The 18,867-nt window shown below is 47.2% G+C and overlaps 1 protein-coding gene across 5 annotated transcripts in view; it reads left to right on the forward strand.

Moving 5' to 3' along the window:
- Shroom3 (shroom family member 3) overlaps positions 1 to 18,867 on the forward strand; it is a 282,325-nt gene that overhangs the window by 224,417 nt on the left and 39,041 nt on the right. For 4 of the 5 annotated variants that reach the window (NM_015756.2, NM_001077595.2, XM_006534966.4 and 1 more), the window contains one exon: positions 11,794 to 11,925. In NM_015756.2, the coding sequence (NP_056571.2) occupies positions 11,794 to 11,925 (132 nt within the window). Of the gene's footprint in view, positions 1 to 11,793; positions 11,926 to 17,540; positions 17,632 to 18,867 lie in introns of those variants that run through there. The other variant, XM_006534968.3, reaches the window with a different exon arrangement.

The following is an 18,867-nucleotide window of genomic DNA, read 5'->3' on the forward strand; positions in this document are numbered from 1 at the left end:
CAACCTCCATTTAGGTTTTAAAATTTTAATTATTTTATATGTATGTGTACAGGAGATCTTAGAAGTCAGAGCATTGGATTTCTTGGAACTGGAGTTACAGCAGGTTATGAGCCAGGGGCTGAGAATCAAACCCAGGTCCTCTACAAGAGCAGTCATCTCTCTTAACCTCTGAGCCATCTTCCCTCCAGCCCCTCTATGTATATTTTTAATGTCCACCCCACTCTTAGAAAAGGGACAACCTCTCTGTTGTAGACAGGTTGAAGAAAGCTTGGTTCCTATAAACTGCACTGGGAGCCCAGGGTCCTTCCAGAGCCCTGTTCTGTCTACCCTGCTCTCCTGCAGGAGAAGGAGGATCACCCCCAAAGTTTGAGGCAGGAGGCACTTGATAGAAAATCCCAAATCCTGATGTCTCTAAATGGTCATGAATGTGCATCCACTGGTCCATCCTTCCTGAAGCCTGGGGCTGGAGCTGCGGCCTCGGGATTTAACTCCTCCAATCTAAATCTGCACCCTTGACCTTGACAGTTTCCTTCTCACCACTGTGCCTTTCCTCTCTGCTGGTCAGTGTAGATTACCAGTCCTTTGCTGCCAAACACCTCCGTATCACTTGGGTTATATATAGCTCTCCAATTGCATTAGGCATCCCTGGTTTCCTGACTCCCAATATCTTAGTCCTGCTTGGAGAATGCCCACATTTGTCCATCTTCTGTAGACCATGCCGACTGACTGCTAGGATTTTCCCATCCTCCAGCAGTTAACCATGACACAGGTAGATAAACCCCACTTGTTTTATATACAAAGTTCAGGGGCTCAGAGAACAATGGCCAGGGCTGAGCAGAGCCCAAGCCAGAACATATATCTTCTGGCTACAAATTGTGTGTCTTTTCACAGAGACTGGGGAGTCAGAAGCTGTGAACTCCAGTTTAGAGCCTTGGCTCCCGCATCTCAAGCATGAGTTGGCGTCGTGCTGCAAACATTGTGTTATCAGGATTTGTCAAGCATGCCCCATTCCCAGTTATATTCATGGACTAACGAGAGGGCCCCGCAGGCTCATCCATAGCAACCTCATACACATGACAATGACAGCTCAGAACACTCGGTTGACCTGGGCCAGTCTGGTGGCCCATTCAACACCAGGGATCCAACTGTCACTGCCTCCCCCTGTCACTGCCTCCCCCTGCTGGGATTACAGATAATCACCTGGGGTTTCCCACGAGTATTGGTGATCTGTACGATGCAGGCATTACCAACTGAGCCATCTTCTCAGCCCAGAGCAAGAATTTCTAATAGATAAGTACTTACTGGGTATTATGTCTAGGAAGGGAAACATAACTGGCCAAAAAGGAAGAGAAGCCCAAATAGGAGCAAGAGTATCACATGGCGGTTAAGAGCGTAGACCTCGCCATCAGCCAGCCTCAAATTCTTTTCTCATCAGAACTCAGACAATGACCTTTGCTTCTCTTTGTCTTTGTTTTCTCATGTGTGACATAAGGAGGGATTGTCTTGAAGAATGGTCATAAATACTTTTAAGATGGATAGCAGTGTCCAGCTTGGCTCAAAGTCCTCTGTAAAGTACTTACAGCCTCTGCAATAGCTGTTCTGCCACCTGCTCTCCCTGTGACTGGTAGAAGCAAGCATGTGCATAGACAGGGATGAATAAAGAGGAAAGGGCTTGACCACAGTCTCCTGTACTTTGTACTGGGCTGTCTTGTCACATGTATGAGGGCTTACTAGTGTATTATTGGACAATTATTAGCACAGAGGCAGGTCCTATCTGTTTGCCTCCACTGCAGGTATAATGCCTGATTCAGTATACGTTCCATGGTTTGGTCCTTAATGACTATTAGCTGAGTGGATGGTTGGGCTGGGTATAGAAGCGGCCAGGCTATGGTTCTCTGGATGGCCCAGCTATCAGTACACATTGATTTATTTTCAGCAGTGTGACCATTGTTGGGAAGTATTCTGAAGGCAGGAATGCAGCTTGATGCTGTGGGCATGAGTAAGGGAGCCCTTCTGATGTTGGCCCTATTGTTCCAGTAGTAGGGACAGTTGGCCTTGGGAGAGAGGATTTGAATTTCAGTACCATTAGCTTTCTCCTTGAACATTCCCTGCTGAGAGAGAAGCTTTGGGTATCAAATGCTTGCCACCTCTTTTCACAGAATTTTTGGGGGTGGTGGTGTAGAGTTTTAAGGCAGTCTAAGCTACAGAGATTCAGAAATGTTGTTTTGTTTTTGAGTATAGAATAGAGTTTATTTAGGGCATGGGAAGGGGAGTTGGGAAAGGAGTAGACACACACAAACACACACACACACACACACACACACACACACACACACACACAGAGGGAGAGAGAGAGAGAAAGGAGATAGAGCTAGCAGGGAATGGGAGAGAAGGGACAGAGAGGGAAGAGAATAAGAGGTAAGAGGGCAGATTCAGAGTTTAAATGCATGGAAATTGGAGCGAAGGACACTGCCGGCCAGCCGTATAGCTAAGTTGTGATCTTGAGCAAAATATCTGCCCCTCTGTAATGTTCTTAAATGGGGATACATAATTCCTGCTGTATGTGACTTTTAGACTTTTTGAGGCCCAGCAGAAGTTTTGGAGAAATACTTCCTGCGCTGTACCTGATGTTAGCGTAAGGATCAGTTTCTGTAGAGATGTGAGTGTGTTGCCAGTGGATGGTGGAGAGCCAAGGCTGGAGAAGGAAGACAAAACCTTCACTGAATTTTCTCAGGAGGCATTCACCTCCTTGCACTGACACTAATTTCCCAGAATCCCTACTTCATCTCCCATGTATTTTCAGTGGTCACTGGGGCTTCTAAGGTCAGTGTCCCTCTCGGGGTGCTGTAGGGAACTGGCAGAAGCCTGAGAAAGCAAGCTCCAATAAGAGGTCTACAGCCCTTGGGGACATACCATTGAAAGACATAGTAGGACCACAGCCTCTTCCTCTTTCCTTCCTAGCCTTAAGCCGACACATTTTGCAGTGCCACATGCTGCTGTCATGGCTTGCTACAGTAGACTCAAGCAACAGGGCCAAGCAACCGTGCTCTAAAACTGTGAGCTAAAATAAAACCTTTTAAAATAGACTGATTCCCTCAGACTTAATGCCAGAAAGCTAACACACTGTGTGCCTGATACACGTGAGTCTCAAGAAGTTAACATTTATTGCCAGGCACTATTTGAAGTGCTTTGTACATATCAAATCTATTTATAGCTCTACTTCTGCTCAGTGGCTGGTATCAGCCCTATTTTGTAGGGGAGGAAAGTAAACTACAATGTTAAGTGTCCTGCCCAAGGTCAAAGATCGAGTAAGCAATAGATTTGGATTGGGAACTCAAAAGTTGTTGGCTTGGAATCCCTGCTGTCCACACACATTTGAGACCCCCACATTTCTCAGGGCTGCTTCAAGTCCTCAGCTCAGAGCATTTGAAGCTACAGGTGACACACCCTAGCAGAGGTCTCATTAATTTAATTGTAAGCCCCTGATTAGGGCCCTTTGGTTGTTTAGGCCTTTACTTAAGGCTAGGTGTGGCAGAGGGCTTGCAGAGTAGAAAGATTGAATTCAAGAGCTGAAGAGATGACTCAGTGGGTAAAGGTGCCTGTTACCAAGCTTGATGACTTGAGTTCAAATCCCAGGACCCACACTGTGGAAGGAGATAATGGACTCCTACAACTGCCCTCTAACTTTAGCACATGCATGTGTGTGCACACAACACATACACACATGCACACACACCCCGTGGCAAACACAAATGTACACAAACACACAAAAATAAGAAAAAGAAAGATTGAAGTCGATTAATATTCTTAGGAAGCTAAAAGATTAGGCTAGTCATACCCTGCCCCCTATGCCATTTATCCTGTTCTCATTTTTATACAAGATTGACATCTAGAAATGTAAAAGCTTATAGATTTAGAAAGAAACAGAAATATACTAAGTGCCAACGATACAGATTATAGGCGTGGGCCCATTTGACATTTCGGAGCAGTAAGAGACGGCAGCCGGAGCAGGTGCAAGTGCGCCCAGGCCTGAGATATAAAGACCATCAAGCCAAGGCTGAGGGATTGTGTGTGGCTCTCCTGTCACTAACCAAGCCGTGGGAGCACGATGGGTGAGCAGCAAGACAAGGCGTTTTTAAGAGTATGTCAGTACCATGCCTATGATTAGAAGTACTGGATAGGTTATGGCCAGCACACAGTCAGAGGTGATGCAGACTGATCACAGGAAAGATTAGAAAAGCAAAAGAGAGGAGAGTAATGAAGAGGCAGTGACCCAGAAGGTTAAGCTTCAATCGATAAGTAGCCAAGGGTCAATATTAAGTGCAAAGGGGCCCTTGAAAAAAGGGCAGTGCATTAAGAATGTCTGGAGAACCTTTGAACCATGGTCACATTGTCAGCAGCCAGAAACTGAAGAGTAGTTATGTTTAAGAGCAGAATTCTGTGACGGTCAGAGGTCCTTTATATTATTATTAATTTTTTATTTATGTTATGAATACATTATAGCTGTCTTCAGACACACTAGAAGAGGCCATCAGATCTCATTACAGATGGTTGTGAGCCACCGTGTGATTGCTGGGATTGAACACTGGACCTCTGGAAGAGCAGTCAGTGCTCTTAGCCATTGAGTCATCTCTCCAGGTCCCCAGAAGTTCTTTTTTTGTTTGTTTGTTTTGTTTTGTTTTTCGAGACAGGGTTTCTCTGTATAGCTCTGGCTATCCTGGAGCTCACTTTGTAGACCAGGCTGGCCTCGAACTCAGAAATCCGCTTGCCTCTGCCTCCTGAGTGCTGGGATTAAAGGCGTGCGCCACCACGCCCGGCTAAGTTTTTAAAACAACTTCAGGCACCAAAGAGTCCGGGGCCTGTCAGCCTTCCGGAGACTCGGGGGAAGAAGAGGAGTCCTGGGCAACTGATTGCAATGCCTTGAGAACTTGCTAGTCCAAGACAAAAGGCAAATGGTCAGCCAGAGAGGCGTGGAAGACATGGAACAGAAGGAGAAGCAAAAGGCGACTTGAAGCACCAAGAATGTGACTTTTAATGAGGAAGGCAAACTGTGAGGAAACAAGCATGCATGTACACACAGGAGGACCTCTGGATTCTGAGGACAGACTTACTTAGCCCAGCATAAGCATATACAGCTATGGTAGTTTGAATATGTTTGGCCCGAGGGAAATGGCATTATTAGTAGGTGTGGCCTTGTTGGAGGAGATACAGCCTTGTTAGAGGAAGGGTATCACTGTGGAGGCAGGGCTTTTGAGGTCTCATTCATGTGTGTGTGTGTGTGTGTGTGTGTGTGTGTGTGTGTGTATGAATTCATATATATGTGTATATGCATGTACATATACATATATATGTGTACATATACATATATATGTGTGTGTGTGTATATATATATATATATATATATATATATATTTATATATATATAAATGTATGTATAGATAGATAGATCAATCGATCGATAGATAGTTATGTCTGGTCAACATTATCCAGACAGTCTCCTGCTGCCTCCTTTGGATTAAGATGTAAGAACTCTCAGTTCCTTCTCCAGCACCGCAGTGCCATGATGATAATGGACTGAGCCTCTGAAACTGTAAGCCGGCCACAAACATTCTTTTACAATAGTTTCCTTGGCCATTGTGTCTCTTCACTACTGTGAAACCCTAACTAGGACAACTGCCCGCTTAATTACTACAATTCTTCTGGTTGCTTCCAAGCAAAGACCAAGGCCTGTCAACCATGTGTCTTGGCCACAGTTTTGGGCAGTGCCACTGCTTTCTCAATGAGGCGTGCACCAAAAGCTAGGGCTCATGGCCTGAGCAGAAAGCAACAGGCAATGCTCGTTAGACCTTGCTAGCATGCCGTGAATAGTCAAGTCTTGGAAAGTTTAAGACGCAGAGCCTCATTTGGGAAGTCTTAGATACAGTGTATCAAAAGGGCCTCCTACCCATATGCTGACCTTAGGCTGTGCTGTTCAAAAGAACACAGTGCAGGAGAAGACAGATGGGAACCCTGACTTGATGAGCACACTGCTTGCAAACGACAGACTGTGTACAAGCGAGCCGCCGTTCCATGCAGCGATAAGTGTAATAGGGGAAAGCTGGGTACCAGGAAGGAGAATATTTACATCAGATAAGGCAGCCCCGAAAAGCTGATGTTTGACCTGGAACCTGAAGGCTAAGGCATAGCCAGGCAAGAAATGGAAAGAATGTTCCAAGCCAGTGGAGAATGAGGTAAGGAGTTTAGTGGGCTTGAGGAAGCTTCTGAGATCTGGGCAAGGTGAGGGCCTGATGAGTTGGAAATGTTGAAGGGTGAATCTGTGTTAAGGAACACTTCCCCAAGGTGTGATAGAAATTAGGGGACGGTATTGTCCGCTCAACAGAGCTTGTGTTGGCTGCTGCAGACACTAGATTAGAGGAACAGCAGTGGAGAAGTGGCTGGTCTCAACAGGGAAATGGAACCTGTCCTTGGGTTGTAATAATCCATATATAGGCTTCTTCCCATTTAAGGACAAAACAGGAAAACTCACCCGGCGTAAGCCAGGAACTGAGGCTGTTGTAATAGTCACAGGTCGCTGTGTCTTCTCCTTCAGCCTGCACAGTCCTTCTGTAGTTTTTACAGGGTTCAAACAAGCCACGGGAACAGAATGATCCAGAACCTTATCTTGTATTGGCCGAAACTCAGTCCAGAAAGTAGTTAATGGGCGCTATTAAAATTCCACACAGTAAAGCGGTCATTGTGTGTTCAGGAGTTAGGAATATTAAGAGGCAGAATGTGCCCATCCTACAAGTAGAAAGAGTTGGAGGTTGACCTGGATTTCTTGTTTCTTAAGTATGAGGAAGAAAGATGTTACAATGGCTCACTGTAGTTGTAGATCACTATAACTCTAAGTCCGGCTCACCCTCCTCAGGGTTGCTTTAATTCCTAGCTTATCACCCATGGTTGTGATCCTGTGATACTGAGACTGGAGAATAGTAAGAGACGACATAAAAACAGCCCCCAGAAGTACCTCATTGGTGTTGTCACACACTAGCTCCAGAGCTGGATCACGTCACAAGCCTGCTGGGCATTTAGCAGTACTACGTTCACCCAACAAACATTGCCAGGCTCCACGGCGGGGCTGCTCCTCTTAGTTAGCAAAAGAGGGCCAAGTGGAAGTCCTGTGGTCATCTTCGATGTGCACGCCCACAGCGGGTGTGCTGCTCTGTGCAGGGAGGCAGGAGTAGGGAGAGCGGACTCAGCCTGCCTCACCCCTACTGTGTTGGGAAAGGCGTCCTGCGAGAAGTGATGTCCAGGCTGAAGCCTGAGGATGGAGGACCACAACCAGCCAGTGGGGAACTGGCCTTCAGGGACACAGCCCCAGTATGAGCGTCCATGGGGCACTCTACTTAATCCTATCTGGTAACTTTAAATTAGTGGGCCTGTCATCACCACGCTCGAGTATGTTAGCAATGCTAAGGCCTATAAGCAAAGTGGCATAAACAAAGTTTTTGAAACTGCTGAGTTGAAAGAAAGGAAGAACGAGCAGTTCCCTGGGATTTCGGTCCCAAGTGAATATAAGTCTGTGTGTGGTCTGTGCCAGGACACACAACTTCGTCGCTTTGGTGTGTTCTGGAAAATGGGTCTTAGGGGAAAAAAAAAGCCTCCCTCATTGTCTCTTTCATAAGGCTTTTGGTAATAACTCACAACATATGGGGGAAGCATGCACAGCCTTTTGTACGAAAGACTCGGGACTGTTCGCCCGAGGCGTGTGGTAGCCATTAGTACTTGCTGGATGAGATCAAAGTGCCTGCAGACTGTCAATTACCATTGTGAGAGCTGAGAGCCGTCAGCAGAGTAGTCTGCAGTGGGTGGGGAGATGGCATTCTGGAGACAGCACTAGCTTAATGTCCAGACGGAGGCTCACTCTGCAGGTAAGTGGTTTTGTGTTAATAGATAAGACTAAAAGATAATTCCGGGGTGCAGAGTTGACAGGCCTCCCAAAGTTCATTCTAGAACTGTCTTCCATGTAGATCTCAATGGAATTCCTTTTCATTAGAACAGATGCATTTACCTTTAATGGTCTCTGGCCTTTAAAAATCCTTAAAAGATGAGATGATCCCAAGTGCCCCCTGCTTGTGCCTTTCTCCCATTGGCTTATTCTTCCTGCCCAACCATACATAGCCTGTGACGTCCACAGCCAGTGGCTCTCTAGCTCTAGGTGTGTCCGGGATAGGGAATGGGAAAAGAAGAAGAACCGAACTTTAATTTAGAACCTTAGCCACTGTACAGAAAGGGCAGAGCCGACAATCGCGGTTTAAGTAAAAAAACCGAGGAAGTTATTAAATGCCACAAAGGCTCTCTCTGAAAGACCCAGCTGTGGTTGTTTCTCTCCAAAAGAGGGAGACCTGGAAAGGAAAAATCCAGCCCCCTGCCGTAGAGGGCGAGATGCCAGTGGGTGGTCCTGAAGGGTCCTTCCTTTGTTTGACTTTACCTTTTTGAAATTGCATTCACGTGTGTGAGAGAGAACATAGACCACTTTGCAGGAGTTGACGCTCTCCTCCTACCGTCTGTGTCCTGGGAATGAAACTAAGGTCATCAGGCCCAGCTGCAAGCTCGTCTCCAGCTTGCTGACTGAGCGTGCTCTCTACATTCATAAAATCTCTGCATTAGGGTGTTGGGTGGGGAGACTCCTTTGAGTCTAGTTTGCACCTCAATTTAATCTGTCTGATTGGTGCTGCGAGGGTCGTGTGAGAATTTGTAAGTGAGGAGTGCGTGAATTTTGTAAAAGGTTTTGGCCTGCTAGCTTTCACTGGCCAAAGCTCTTCTATCCTCTCTGTATAAATTAGCCCCCCCCTCTTTTTTTTTCAGTTGCAGCTACTTTGTGTAGCTGCTTGTTAGTTGGAGTTTCTATTCCTGCACAAACATCATGACCAAGAAACAAGTTGGGGAGGAAAGGGTTTATTTAGCTTACACTTCCATACTGCTGTTCATCACCAAGGAAGTCAGGACTGGAACTCAAGCAGGTCAGGAAGCAGGAGCTGATGCAGAGGCCATGGAGGGATGTTCTTTATTGGCTTGCTTCCCCTGGCTTGCTCAGCCTGCTCTCTTATAGAACCAAGACTACCAGCCCAGGGATAGCACCATCCACAAGGGGCTGGGCCCTCTGCACCTTGATCACTATTTGAGAAAATGCCTTACAGCTGGATCTCATGGAGGCATTTCCTCAACTGAAGCTCCTTTCTCTGTGATAACTCCAGCTTGTGTCAAGTTGGCACACAAAACCAGCCAGTACACTGCTGAAAGAAGCTCTAAAGTGAAAATACTGTATTAAGCCAGAAGTGAAAATATAGGGCCAGGCACTGGTGGCGCACGCCTTTAATCCCAGGACTTGGGAGGCAGAGGCAAGCAGATTTCTGAGTTTAAGGCCAGCCTGGTCTACAGAGTGAGTTCCAGACAGCCAGGGCTACACGGAGAAACCCTGTGTCAAAAAAACCAAAAGAAAAAAAGAAAGATGTAATAATAATAATGCTAATTTACTGTGCCCTGGGGTCTGTTCCAATTATTTTACCTGTATTATAGAAGTGTTAAGACCCTTCTATAACTAAAGAATGGCCCTTTGCACCCATTTTATAGATGACAGAGCAGAGGTGGGTCAAGGGCAATGTCTCCCTTGCTCAGGACTCCTCCAGAGTTTTCAGCCCTTGTGCACAGCCCTTATTCTGCCTTTCCTATGGCCTGAGGGCCTCAGCCCAGAGTTTTCTCGCCCAGTGCTACTCTCAATGTCATAAGTGAGATAATCTCAACCAAGCCCTAAACTTCAAATTTAGAATTACCCTGAACATATAGAAGGAGGTTGGGCTGCATAGATATAACTAAGTATAGCTATATCCTTTTTTTTTTTCCTTCCGTTACTGTCACTAAATACCCGAGGCAGGCTAGTTTGGTAAGGAGAAAAAGAGTTTATTAAACCCACAGTTCAGGAGGTTGATTGTCCCAATGGGGCAGGCTTCTTGGCTTGGTTTCTGTCTAGAGCCCTCAAGGCAGTACCGTGTCCCGTCAGATTGCATCGTGGCTGGGAGCACAGATCTAGAGCAAAACAGGAAGGTAGATAATGATTGAGGGCCAAGTTCATCTGTGTCACAGCCCACTTTCCAAGGGCAGGGCTATGAATCCCCTCCCACCCCCAAGTGATACCACCTCTTAAAGGTCCTGCCGCTCTACAGGGCCCTTGAGTCCTTGGGAGGCACCTTTAGGACCTATCCAGGCCACGACTAAGGAAATGGAAACACTACACCATAAGACTAGAAAATCCTAGGCAAGCCCAGCGAGCCCCAGAGTTACCTCCTCAGTACTCTTGGGTAAAAAGAGCGTTTTTATTTGTCTTAGGGTTTGAGAAAGAACGGTCTTTGACTTCATCCTGTGTTCTGAGAAACAGGAGGCCAGATGGACAGGTTTAATCCTGACAGCAGCTCCATAATCCTCCCCTTCCGGCCAGGGCATATGCAGAGGCCGAGTGGCCTCACTGTGCCTCTCATAGGTCAGCTGGACCCCAGACGCTTAGAAAAACCCTTGAAGACACACTGCAAATACCACTGGGAGGGTGACAAAATCCACTCGTGGGGGAGGGGTGGCAAGATGGCTCAGAGGGTTAAGCGCTTGCTGCCCAAGCCCGACAACCTGAGTTTGGTCCCAGGAATCAATGCAAAAGGCCAGAGGCAGGGGTGCGCACGCTTGTAACCCCATCACTCCTGTGTGATGGGAGAGCCATCTGGGCTAGCTACCCCAGAACACAAGGCAGAGCAGAATGGCACAGCACGGAGACTGCAGCGGCCGGGTTGAGGGGGAGAGCTGGCTCCCCAAAGTTGTCCTTTGACCTATGGGTGTGCCATGACACACACACACCCTTATTCATGTTTATACACCACACAATAATACTATAAAATAAAACCTTAAAACCACTTCAGAGCTCCAAGCAGGGCCAGTGTGATAAAGGGACAACTTCGAGGGTGTTTGGAAATCCTGGCCCCGGGCTTCTCCTGAGGAGAAATATGCCCTTTCCCATGGCAGCGGGCACTGACAATGGGGGGCTTAAACCTTTTCTCTGACTCCCCGGAGTGTGGAAGGGAGGAGTTGTAGGGACGGCATTTGTGCCTGCTGGCAGGAGGCTGGATTGGAATGGGTGCACAAAAGGCCTTCCAACACGATAGAATCCAAACAATCTGAGATAGCGGAAGCCCAAGAATTGCTGTGGGCGCCCCGTGGGTTCCTCCGGAGCTGCCATTCACTGAGCAGCCCAGGGGCTGCTGCTCTTGAAGACTACACCCCTCACACTGAAGCTGAGAAACAGAGACCATGACCTGGTTTCAGGGAAACAGTGTAACAGCTTGGATCCGTGAGTTCAGTTTCCAGAGACCTAGCAGTTAATGTGGCTGAGAGATGGCTCAACCGTAGAGCATTTGTCCAGCATTCACAGAGCCCTGGCTTCAACCTTGAGGACTGCAGTCTGAAGTTCTGGGGGCCTCAAACATGCTAGGTGTGTGTTCTACCTCTGGACTACATCTGAAATCCTAGGATTGCAAAACATAATAGATAGAGATATGATGTATAAAGAGATCTACTTAATTAGCCACAAAACTATAGGCAGTCAGGGTAGACGCCCTCTGTCGATTTGCTGTCTTTAGGAGAGAGGCTGGGTGGCTAAGCTGCTTGCTCGGGCTCCAGTCCGCGTTTGTGTGCTTTCCAGTGAGACTCACTCTCGCTCCCTGATATAAAGCCCCGTCGCGCTCAGCTGTTGGCTTTCTTGTTTTTCCACAGAGACGTGTGTGCGGCCCCGGGCCATGCTGATCCTGGTACCTCTAAGTCCCTCAGCTCAGAGCTGCTCACCTGCAGTCCCCAGCACCGGAAAGCAACATGGTCAGGAGGGGTGAAGCTTCGGCTAAAGCAGAGGTAGGAGCCTTGGAGGTGTGGAAAAGACTGGCCCACCCTCGGGAGAGGGCACTGGGGCAAAGATGTTAAAGTCCGGGGCTGGTGGGAGAGGGAAGGGGCTCAACGAGGAGGTCACATAAGTTAAAGTTCAGAAGGATGTTGAAGTTATGTCTGGTTCTTTCTCCCAGCTCCAGGCTCCCAGACATAAGACTCAGGCTCAAAATATATTTATAAATACCTTGGCCATATAGCCAGGCTCTACTCTGACTATATCATGGCTGAAATATCCCATTCATTTTAACCTGCATTCTGCCATGTGGCTGGTACCTGTGCTCAGGTATCATGCGTCCATCTCCTCACATCTTCCCGCCTTCTGTTTCCTACCTGAGCCATAGACCACAGGCTTTTTCATTGACAAATGATGCATCTCTATAATACACAAGATAGTCTTTCTACAAATGGAATCTTGTTTGTTTTAGGCCCGATAGTGAGCCCATAGTCTTGAAACATAATAGCAAGTGCTCTACCACTGTGCTATTAGGCACTAAACTTTTGAATTTTGGACTGGTAAAGTGGCATCTGCCTTTAATCCCAGTACTCGGGAAGGCAGAGGCAGGTGACTCTCTTTAAGAGTTGAAGGCTAGCCTGGTCTACATAGCGAGTTGTAGGTAAGCCAGAAAGGATTACATAGTAAGACCCTGTCTTTAAAGAGAGAGAGGGAAGGAGGGAGGGAGGGAGGGAGAGAAGTTGGATCTGTGGAACCTAGATTTGTATGTTTTGATTTTTCCATGTTTAAGATATACAAATATACTTTAAACTGTTATGTTTTATGTAATAAAATAATAGTTGTAGTTGATGTTTATATTAAGATAATTTATTATATTCCATTTTAAGAAAGATACTCAAAAGTAGTTTGAACATGCCAGAGGGCCAGAGAAGCCAGATGCCCAGTGAGTGGGGTCGGCTGGGCACAGGCTGAGTTTCTCAGAACTGTAGGGCAGGCTTGCTCCTACAACAGGTCCAGGCAAATTGCTGCTCCCTTTGGTCAACCTCGTCTCCTCATGGTACAGAGACCCCCAAACTAAGTCCTCTGCTGACTTGTAGGTGAACCTTGTGGCACTGGCAGAGCCACCCCCACCTCCCACAGGGGTCAGGAAGTTGTCATGGCTGCTCTAACCTGGGAAGAAAATGGTCAAGGCCCTGGACCACGGACAAGAGATGGGATGGATTCCAGAGGATTACGGAGATAGTTAAGAGCAGATGCGAGTATGGGAAAGGGGAAGACAGTTGGCGAGTGGTTTCCAGGGACACTGCTGTGGGGACTTAGAGATATGGGTAGGGCTGTTGGCCAACACTGGGAGAGCAGAAAGGGCAGGGGCTGCCTGCTGGTTAAGAGTAGGAATTCAGGCTGGGTGTGGTGCACATGCCTTTAGTCCCAGTAGCCAGCAGGGCAGAGACAGGTGGGTATGTGTGAGTTTCATGGCTGTTGGGCTCCAGAGGAGACGGTAGAGCAGCCACTGCTGCTGTTCTCTGTCCGCCCACGTCTGAACATGTGCACATACACATGAAGGCAATACAGGCACTCAGAAAATAACGTGTAAAGCAATCCTTGAAAAGTCAAGCCGGGTGTGGTGGCCCACGCCTTTAATCCCAGCACTTGGTAGGCAGAGGCAGGTGGATTTCTGAGTTCGAGGCCAGCCTGGTCTACAGAGTGAGTTCCAGGACAGCCAGGGCTACACAGAGAAATCCTGTCTCGAAAAACCAAAAAAGAAAAGAAAAGAAAAGAAAAATTGAATGAAACAAACAGACTTAAATATATCCATTTGGTAGGCTAACCATAATAAACCATTCTTAAAGCTATCCAGGGATGCTGGCGTGCCTGTAATCCTAGCTCCTTGTGAAGTTTAAAAGAGAACCTATCTTGCTCCTAGGAGTTCAAACTGGCAACACAGCAAGCTCCTTTTCTCACACAAGCAAGCAAGCATACGAAGAGAAAGCTAGTCAGAGTTACCACGTCAGCATTGTCAGCGGTGCTGTCTGTATGGAGGGAGGATGGACAGGACCGGGTGGACAGATAATTTCCTCCTTACAAGTCTTGATGATGGGGCTGGTGAGCACTGACTGCTCTTCCAGAGGTCCTGTGTTCAATTCGCAGCAACCACATGGTAGCTCATGACCGGCTATAATCTGTTGCCCTCTTCTGGCAGGCAGGTGTACATGCAGCAGAGCAATCATACATCAATCAATCAATCAATCAAAGAAACAAACACATGGAGGCATTAAAAAGGAAAGTTATGAGCTTTGAGTGGGAGTCAGAGTTCTTTTGGTAGGGTGCTGGTCTAGCATGACGAAGCCTGGGTTTCGTCCCCAGCATCATATAAACTGAGCACAGAGGTGCCTTAAATCCCAACTCTGAGGAGGGGGAGGCAGGAGAAGCAGAAATTCAGAAACATGCTCAGCTTCATAGAGAATTCAAGGCTAGCCTGGAACACAAGTAGCACCTGTCTTAAAGAAAATGAGACTTTGTGTGCTTGGATTTTATATGTGTGTGATTTGTCTCCTCAACTCTAGTTATAAGACTTTGTGGTCATCTACTTCCTAATTCTTTCCTGTCCTCCAAGGTCGCCTGACTGTGTCAGTTGCTGTGAGAGAATGCGCGCCAAAGCAGCTTAAGGAGGAAAAGCTTGGTTTTGGCTCACAGCTTGAGGGTCCACTCCCCTGTGGTGGAAGGTGGCAATGAGGGCCACTGTAGCAGTAGGAGTGGGAGGCACCTGTTCATGCTGCATCTGCAGTCAGGGAGCCGAGAGAGGTCAATGCACCCGCCCTCCCCCCCCCTCCCGTTTTTTTCAATTTTTAAAATCAGTGTTAAATCCCACCCAGTTTGGTCTAGCCCATATTCAGGGTAAGCCCTCCCTTCTTTGTTGGATTTCTCTAATGCCCTCCTAGGTATGCCCAGAGGTGTGTCTCCCAGATGGTTGCAAATCCACTGAGCCTGACAGGGAGGAAGACTGAACTTAAAAATTGGAATGGCTCTCATCCATTCATACTCAGACTCCCAACCCTTAATTGTTTTAGCTTTTACTTATTTTGAAATCATCGAAGACTCATAACATAGTACTCTTAATTTCCCCACCACCTGCTACCCAGCTTTTCCTAATGTTATACCTTCTATAAGCAGTAGAAATATCAAAATAAAAAACTGGCCCTAGCAATTGGTGATAGTACCGACATTTAAGACTTTAGGACCGGCAGACCTCATGAAGAGTAGCCATTTTCTCCCCTTCCCCTCTAGCCTTTTCGGTTTAGGAATGCTACTTTACAGTTTTCACATGTCCTTAGTTGTCTCTTGATTTGTGTCACTTTCTTAATCTCTTCTTGGCTTTTGTGACTCTGGCATTAAAAAAAAAATTCTTTCTTTTGGGCAACTCGCCACTATGCTCTGAGCTTGTGTGGAGGACAGAGGACAACTTGTGTGGGCAGGTTCTCTCCTTTTTTTTTTCTTTTGAGACAGGGTTTCTCTGTGTAACCTTGGCTGTCCTGGAACTCACTCTGTAGACCAGGGTGGCCTCAAACTCAGAAATCTGCCTGCCTCTGCCTCCCAAGTGTTGGGATTAAAGGCATGCGCCACCACGCCCAGCTCAGGTACTCTCCTTTCACTACAGGGTCCTGAGATCAAACCCGGGTTGTCAGGCTTGGTTGCATGCTCCTTTACCCACTGTGCCATTTTGCCAGCATAGAGTATTGCCTGTGTACCACAGTCCGTTGTTAATCGCTCCTGAGGATTAAAGCTTGGGTATCATGCATGCTTGTCAAATGCTCCCTCCAAAAACTATGTCCTACAGCAGTGACCCTGATATTATTAAGGCAAGTGGCCAGTTACTTTGCAGAATGCCTTTGCATTCTGTTGCTTTCCCATGGTGAAGTTGAGGCTATGGCATTTTTGGCAATACCACTCAAATGATATGTGTCTTTCCTAGGAGCTGCAGGGCAGCTGTGCCTATGGCACCAGGGGCCACGTAAGGTTGACATCTCATTACAGCTGATGGCAACTTTGGTGACTTGGTTACGGTGAGGTCCCCATGTCTCTCCACCGTGAGGGGCACCATGTGCCCCTTTGCACTTTATAATTACGCTGGAGAGTAACGTTGAGACTACATATAAAACCCCGCTTGTCTTCAGACCTTCTTTTCACTAGCTTTAAAGTCTGTTGATAATCACCTCTGACAACTGGAACGTTCTAAAAGCTACTCCATATTTCTTTCCTTCCTCCTCCATTTATCCATCGGAATTCTTCTGCAGAGAAGGACTGTTATTTTTCCTCTCCACCTCCTTATCCAGTGATCGATTTACGTCGGTGAGGACTTCATACTTGCTGTGTCTCGTGGGAAATAATCCTACTCCTCTCTCATTTCTGTTGTTGTTCAGATTGTCCCAGGCTTGGCCGTTAGGCTCTGGTCTAAATCCTACTCTGAAACATACAAAGGGGTGAAGTGCCAGTATTTCATTCTCACTGCTACAGAGAGCAAATGCCGGTGTATTTATTTCTCTGTGGAGTCAAGCAAGCGTTGAGGCAGGAGGTTGGTGGTGGGCATGTCCCCGAGGCCTCTACTGGAATTTTGAAGATTGGAAACTTACAGGGTCACCTCCCAGACCAAATGTAAGAGGTCAGAATTCTTCCTAGCTGCTTCTTCATTTAGCAACCCAGCCTCCCTGCCGCAGTGTGCAGCACTAATCGTAGCCTTTTGGCAGCTGAGGCAGAATTTCGAGTTCAAGGCTACCCCAAGCCACATCATGAGACCCTGTTGTAGGGAGAGAGACAGAGCCTTGGTTGAAGTAGGGTGTTGGTATGTATCTTAGGCCAACCTACAACTTTTGATTCCCCCACCCCACACCCCACCCACGTCCTCTGCTGCAATTTCTAGTGTGAACCACCACACCCAGTGGGAGAAAGAGAGAGTCCTTAAGATCTGACCTGTCTTGGCAGAAAAAAATGTGTGGAGTTTTGGATCAAAGTAGTTGGTAATGAGACGGTAATGGAGACCAGTTATGCTAGCTTACAACCGAGGATTTTCCACTCCAGTGCCTCAGTCCTTCTCTTACCAGTCGCCACCACCCTTAGAATAACTTGTCCTTTGTCCGTGATCCAACAGCCTCTCTCGTGAGGTTAAATCAAGGTGAAGGGATGGCCGGCTCAGAGTCAGCTCCTCCATAGGGCTCCAGGGCCCTGCTTCCGGCACTTCCTCTCAGCTGGGGAATTCGGTCCCCAGCTGCTTCCTGCCCACTCTCCAGATAATGGCTCAGAGGGGCCCCGTGAGTTGATGCTTCCAAAGCTGCAGCGGCAAGCACTCAGGGTTCACAAACGGTGGGAGGAGTTCCTGCTTTTACTTCTGATGCATCCTCCAGGACAGGTTCCCCAGGCGTCCCTCCTCCTGCTGCCTGGCATTTCAAAGCGATGTACTGGCTTTTCCCAGGAAAAGTACTAAGGGCCACCCTTTCTTCTTGGTCCATTTACATAGGTGACTGAGGAGTAGAGTCCCTCCCACTTGCTCTGAGCTCCGGAGGTTCCTGCCCTTTAACTGCAAGCTCACCTGCCGGGGGGAAGGGAATTGCTGGGGAGCCCCGCCTCCGTGGGTGGAGCCTAAGCTTAGGGTGACTTCGCTCTCTGCCCTGCTCCTAAGTACCGTACCAGAAAGGGGTTGCTCTGTGAGATGATTCTGTTTGCTCAGGGTAAGTGAACACTGTTGGAATGAGATTTTTATCGTAGGCCTCTAACTCAAGAACCTTTTTCTGATGTCTTTTAGGGTGTGTTCTATCAGGGTTTTGTTTTCTTGCCTCTTTTTTTTTTTTTTTTTAACTTTTGTTTTTGTTGTTCTTTGGTTGGTTGGCCGCTTGTTTTGTTTGTTTTTGTTGTTTTGTTTGGTCTTGTATTGTTGTTTTCCTGAGACAAGTTCTCTCTACGTAGCCCAGGTTGACTTGTGTAGTCTGGCTGGCCCCAGACTCACCATAATCATCCTACTTTCTAAGTTCTCAAGAATATGTATTTTTTAAAAATACATATTCAACTACACGTTAAAGTTTCAGCCTAGTTTAAATGCCCTACACAGTCCAGCGTGCTGTTAATACTTCTGTCTGGGAATTTCCAACCGCTCTGCTGTCTACACGCAGGGCTACTCAGTTTCTCATGGCTTATCTGCCTGGTCTGTCTTTTTATCTCATTCAAATCAGCCAGTGCCCTCTGTTCCTCCTTCAGGTTCCCACTGCAGCTCCTGGTGAACTTTCAGAACTGTGCTCCCAGGAGGAGGGACTGGGCCAGACCAGTTCCAAGTCCTCCCCAGTGCTCTCTTGCCAACCTGCGTGTAAAGTAAAGGAAGTTGTTGTTGTTTTTCTAAATTCATTTTAATTATATGGGTACACTGAAGCTGTCTTCAGAGGGCATTGGATCTCATTATAGATGCTTGTGAGCCACCATGTGGTTGCTGGGAACTGAACTCAGGACCTCTAGAAGAGCAGCCAGTGCTCTTAACCACTGAGCCATCTCCCCAGCCCAGAAAGGAAGTTTTTAAATCTCATTTTGCTTCTGCTCATTCCTTCTCGGATGTTCTTTTTATGCAGATGAGTTTCTGGCCCCGAATAGCTTTAGTCTTTTCCGATGACAATTTCTGCTTATCTGAAAGTGAGTATTTCTTTTACTTCTCAAAAGTGCACCTCACATCTCTCTCCCCGAGGGCTGACATTTGTGTGTACCGCCACATCTGCCTTCTCCTTCACGGAATAGCACGTTCAAGGCTGGCCTTGAACTCAAACTGTGTAGCCAGAGGATAGCCATAACTCCTGCTTCCTCTGCCCATCTCCCAAGTGCTGGGGTTACAGTACTGTGCCCCAACCACGCATGGCTTCTCTTCGTCGCCTGCAAATATGCTCTCTCCACATGGCATAGAATTCAAGGCTGCTTAAGTTTTTCTC

Source organism: Mus musculus, chromosome 5 (genome assembly GCF_000001635.26).
Source record: "Mus musculus strain C57BL/6J chromosome 5, GRCm38.p6 C57BL/6J".
Classification (NCBI taxonomy): Eukaryota; Metazoa; Chordata; class Mammalia; order Rodentia; family Muridae; genus Mus; species Mus musculus.